This window comes from Lathyrus oleraceus, chromosome 4 (assembly GCF_024323335.1).
Source record: "Lathyrus oleraceus cultivar Zhongwan6 chromosome 4, CAAS_Psat_ZW6_1.0, whole genome shotgun sequence".
Classification (NCBI taxonomy): Eukaryota; Viridiplantae; Streptophyta; class Magnoliopsida; order Fabales; family Fabaceae; genus Lathyrus; species Lathyrus oleraceus.
The window spans coordinates 36,671,737-36,677,149 of NC_066582.1; the positions used below are offsets into that span (position 1 = coordinate 36,671,737).

The 5,413-nt window shown below is 30.5% G+C and overlaps 1 protein-coding gene across 2 annotated transcripts; it reads left to right on the forward strand.

The window, feature by feature from the left end:
- Positions 1 to 3,640: 3,640 nt before the first annotated feature.
- Positions 3,641 to 5,148, forward strand: LOC127138671 (transcription factor MYB1). 2 transcript variants are annotated; one of them, XM_051065161.1, is made up of 4 exons: positions 3,641 to 3,943; positions 4,020 to 4,149; positions 4,301 to 4,487; positions 4,593 to 5,148. In XM_051065161.1, exons 1-4 carry the CDS (start codon positions 3,811 to 3,813, stop codon positions 4,989 to 4,991), a joined length of 849 nt encoding a protein of 282 aa, XP_050921118.1. In that variant the 5' UTR covers positions 3,641 to 3,810; the 3' UTR covers positions 4,992 to 5,148. The 2 variants fall into 2 exon arrangements, with proteins under 2 accessions (XP_050921118.1, XP_050921117.1); XM_051065160.1 differs by having other exon boundaries at positions 3,645 to 3,943; positions 4,301 to 5,148.
- The last annotated feature ends 265 nt before the right edge of the window (positions 5,149 to 5,413 follow it).

The window sequence follows — 5,413 nt, forward strand, 5'->3', positions numbered from 1 at the left end:
GTTTTTATCAAACAACGATCGAAAGATCGTCTGAGTTCTACTCGATTTCGGTAAAATGATCAGATGATCAGAGAATCGTATGCAAGTTTCACCCGGATGGGTTGAAACTAACTACCAAAGGTATCAACAGGGGTCCCACCTAAGATTGGTTTGAGTACCAACAAAGCACCAGAGTCATAAAGTCCTTATACATCCCTAGAGAATCTAACTCCATGGACAAAATTAGGATTCCTCCCTATATTTAATCATCTTCCCCCCGAGAGGATGAAAACTCACCGTCATTATCATCTTAGTTCAAAAATACTAGAACCCAACCCCCCCCCCCCCCCCCCCCAAAAAAAAATAAAAAAAAATAAGTTTCCCTTTTCACAGCAAAACCCATAACAAAATCTGTAAATTCACAATCAAATCTTATGTCACAAGTTCAAGAACCACCACTTCTTCATACAATCATCACAACATCAACAATTCTATAATCATACTCCACGGAAACCAAAAATCATCCCAAATCTTTTCTTTACATAGAGAAATTGAAAACACGGGAAAAAATCATCACCATTCAAATCTAAACACAAACTTTATCACAACATAAACCTCTCAAATCCACAAGATCAAAACACCCCAACACAAACACATACCAATTGATTCATAATAACTCATCAGGCAACAAAAACAAATCAAAAGAAGAAAAAGAAGGAATCGGACCAATGAAATCGCAACTCGTCGTGAAACCTCTACAGCACCACCATCGAATCTCTATGCGACTCAACACAGCAACCGCACGAGCCACCCAATCGACACCGCTGCAAGCCGCTGCATATTACCTTTCACCATAAAAACCGCGTCGGTCACCTCCGTCCTGCTCGCCATCCAACCAAAGCCACAACGTCTTCGAGCTCGTTGCCACATGTCGATTTGGAAGTGGCTATGAAAGTTTGATTTTGGAAAAGGTCAAGACAAGATATTGATTATGCAAATGGCCACCCCTACTACTATGTATACATTTTATATTTTATTTATTTATTTATTTATTTATTTCCCTTTTATTTTTTATTTTTTATTTGTTTACTACTTTATCTTACTTACTATTTTTTTATAAAGTAGCATTGTTTTTTATTACTTATATTTAAATAGGCTTTGTAATTATATTTGGGATCTAGAACCATTGCTTTTTTTTTACCGCATTCTATTTTATTTAAAGAATCATAATTCTAAATTAAATCTTTAGATATTTATTAAATAAAAAATTATTTCTTTTTCATTTAAATTTAAATAACAAAAACTACTTCTTTAGTTCCCTATAAAAACAAAAATATTTTCTTTTCTCTATTAATTCAAAAATATACAAAAATAGAGTCTTTCAATGTTGTAAATAATTATTTTCTCATTTAAATTATAAAAAAAATAGAGTTTAATAAAAATACCAAAAATTAATAATCATCAAAGTAACAAATAAAAAATAAATATTATAAGTTACAAAAAGTCACATTCCATTTTAATTAATTATAATTAGGTCTTTCCTTCATTTTATTAAATTAATCCAGGTTAGTTAATTTTGATCACTAATATATTAAATTCAAGAATACGTAAAAAAAATATTTTTAAAAATTTAATTCATAAAAAATACAAAATAAAAAAAATTATAAAGATACACCCCGATCCCCTGTTCTTTTAGTTAATTAATTAATTATTAATTTTAATTTTGATTATTAATTTATAGACTTCGTGATTAATTCAGTTAAATTAATAATTAAGATTTTTTAATTTTTATTAATTATCTCATTTTGTGTTTTTTATGGTTTAATTTAATTATGTCTTAATAAATGGAATTAATTCGATTAATTAATTTTAATATTAATACTTAACTAATTAGACATTTAAAATTAGGATTAACTAAATAAAAAAACATTGGATAAAATCAAGAATAATTTTTAGGATTTTAAGGGATGAAAATTAGGGATAAATTTGGGATAAGGGGTATATCACATTGCATCTTATTTAATTTACTTTCTTAACTAAATTAAATTATATTTGCAATCAAGGGATAAAAACAGGGGATACAAATATGAGATAAAATACGAGATAAAAGTTTAGGATTTTCAAGGGATAAAATCAGGGATAAAATCGGGATAAGGGTTATATCAAATATTCTAAAATTTATTTTCTTAAAATAAATTAAATATTATCTTCACAAACAATCAAGGGATAAAATTAAATTCAACCTACTTCAAACTGTAAGTCCTCTACCCTGGAGTATTGAGGCTTTTTAAAAATCAATCATTTTTCCGCCCCCGATGTGTGAGAGTTTTCAAGGGATAAAAACGACAAAACTAACAATTATTTTCTACAAGAACTACAATGCTCTGATCCTTCATCCAACATGAGGGTACGTAGGCATAGAGTTGTAAACTCTAGCGAGTACAATAATCAAAAGCTTTTTTAGGTCTTTTCCTTTTAATAAATTTTCTTTTTGTTAATAATAAAATAATTTTCTGTAAATAAATAAATAATCAACAATTAATGAATGGCAAGCAAATATCCCCTTAGGCATACAATAACCCTAGACTTAGAAGATGATCTCATTGAGTATAATGGAGGTAAGGGGTGTCTAATACCTTTCCCTTACTTAACCGACTCCCGAACCTAGTCTCTCTCCTTTAACTAATATGTTTTATCATTATTTTCTTGTTCCTTAGGAACGGATAAAAGATGGTGGCGACTTTGTCATTTTTTCAGCCGCGACACAAGTGAATAAGTGTCAATTATTCACACACAAAATTACTACAATTTAGCACTTATCACATAACCATGATTTGTATGAAAAATTAATCGGTCATCCTAGTGTGTCTCTGTTCATGCCTGAAGAGAAAGAATGTGTTGTTGACATGACCTTGAATCTGGTACAATCGAAAAATATACTTGCAACATTGAAACGGAAACGACCCGAAAATATATCAAATATCAAGTAAGTGTATACTATTTGGTACCTGACTAACAAGATGCTTATGGGGGATAGAAATGAGATGCAACAACTCTTGAAACTGTTGGATGATAACAGTTACGTGTCTAGGTACCGAACGTATCGGAGATGAATCTCCAGAATATTCACTACAATTTAAATGTAAATGGTTTCTGAGTGGGATTTATTAAATGTTTTAAATTGTTACGGAAATGCATCTAATATGAATTGAATGCGTCCGGAGATATATCTCCAGAAACTATGAGTATTTAAATAATTTCGCCCAAACCAAAATATCTTATATGAATTGAATATTAGATTTGATCAAAGTCAACTCAAACCGGCTCACGTACATTTTTAATTACTTTTGTTTGAGATACACTTATAACTTTTTCTTTATTTCCGGAAATATGTAGCCACTATAAGTTATTCAAATATTAAAAAAAAAAAATCAATAAACTTATCGATGAAAAATCTAATTAGATCGAATTCGAGTCTTAGTTTGACCTTTCGAATTCATTTGTTAGAAATGAAGATTTTTACTATCTACACTCGCCATAGAAGAAATTAGACTCTAAATGTTTATAAAAAATGTATTTACCATTGGTAAATATATGGAATCCATAAAGAAAAAAAACTAGCCAAGTCCAATTCCATGAGTGTTCCATCACATGACATAAATGATCCCAATTTTATATGCAACAACCTAAAGGCTCCATATATTGGCACATGTGTGTATATATAGATGGTTACCAATTACTCTTGCAAAGTTATTTAATTCTGTCTACATCCAAATACTCCAATCCGGAGAGAGGTAGGAATCCAAGACAATCTAATTAAGAACACCATCAATGGGAAGAAGTCCTTGTTGTTCAAAGGAAGGCTTGAATAGAGGTGCTTGGACTGCTCATGAAGACAAAATCCTCACTGATTACATTAAGCTTCATGGTGAAGGAAAATGGAGAAACCTTCCCAAAAGAGCAGGTTCTTTCTCTTTCATGTTCTTGTTGATGATTCTTACACTTTTATGGTTTTTTGTTTTAATTGTTTTCTCGTGCAGGTTTAAAAAGATGCGGAAAAAGTTGTAGACTTAGATGGTTGAATTATCTAAGACCGGATATCAAAAGAGGTAATATATCAACTGATGAAGAAGAACTTATCATCAGACTTCACAAATTACTCGGAAACAGGTAAAGTATATAAATAAAATTGATGTATTTGATCTATATATAGATCATACAAAATACATCATTTATTTAATTAATATCGCTGAAGGGACTAAATGTTAATTTATTAAGTTAATAATGTGTATTAATTTTTCTTGTCTATCATTTGTGGCAGATGGTCACTTATAGCGGGACGATTACCGGGACGAACAGACAATGAAATCAAGAATTATTGGAACACGAATTTAGGGAAAAAAGTGAAAGATCTGAATCAACAAAACACCAACAATTCTTCTCCTACTATGATGATCTCTACTAAACCGAAAAACTCAAAGATCACACAGAAACAGAACAATCCTAAGGCAATGATGCAAAACTCCCATGTTGTCCGTACAAAAGCTACAAAATGTTCTAAGGTATTATTCATAAACTCACTTCCTCACTCATCACCAATGCATACTTTGCAGAACAAAGACGAGACAGAGACAGAGACAGAGACAGCAACAGAAACAAAACCATCAATGGCTGTCGATGCTGTGGCGAGTGATTCGACGAGTAACAACAGAAACGGTTTTCTGTCTTTTCCTGATAAAGATAAAGAACTGTCTGCAGATTTGTTGGTTGATTTTAACATTGGAGATGATATTTGCTTGTCCGAACTTCTGAACTCGGATTTCTCGGCGACGTGCAGTTTCGATTATAACGATCTGTTATCGTCGCCGTGTTCGGATCAGACTCGGATGTTTTCTGATGAGATTTTGAAGAACTGGACACAATGTAACTTTGGTGATGAAACTAATGTGTCTAACAATCTTCATTCTTTCACTTCCTTTCTTGAATCCAGTGAGGAAATTCTAGGAGAATGATAATAGGTAGCTACAATAAACATTTATTTTCTTCAATAAAATTAACCACTCTAGGCTTTTTTTTTGTTTAATTTTAATTTTATGTTATTGTTCTTCAATAAAATGATATATTATGTGGTTTAATATTGGTATCTTCCGTTTCATGTTTCTAGAATAATTCAGATTCAAATTCACCATTTGTGCTCACCCTAGATAGGAAATAACAAACCTCAAGATCATCAATAAGAAAAGCAAAACAAAAAAATCAAATAACAAATTAGTATTTTTTATAAAGTTGGGTATATCTGAATAAATACAAGTAGTTTAATATTTTTTTTAAGAAAGAAAATAAATATTAAATTTTATTCATAAAGAGATCTTTATTTTGTGAAAGAGAAAAAAATATAACATTTTTTATAAGATGTAGAGTAAAAATAATAAAA

Bases quoted from the DNA above. Each gene is read 5' to 3' on its own strand.
- LOC127138671 (XM_051065160.1), top strand. From the start codon at position 3,811: ATGGGAAGAAGTCCTTGTTGTTCAAAGGAAGGCTTGAATAGAGGTGCT. The intron at 3,944-4,019 runs GTTCTTTCTCTT...TTTCTCGTGCAG, and splicing joins AAACCTTCCCAAAAGAGCAG to GTTTAAAAAGATGCGGAAAA. The intron at 4,150-4,300 runs GTAAAGTATATA...CATTTGTGGCAG, and splicing joins CACAAATTACTCGGAAACAG to ATGGTCACTTATAGCGGGAC.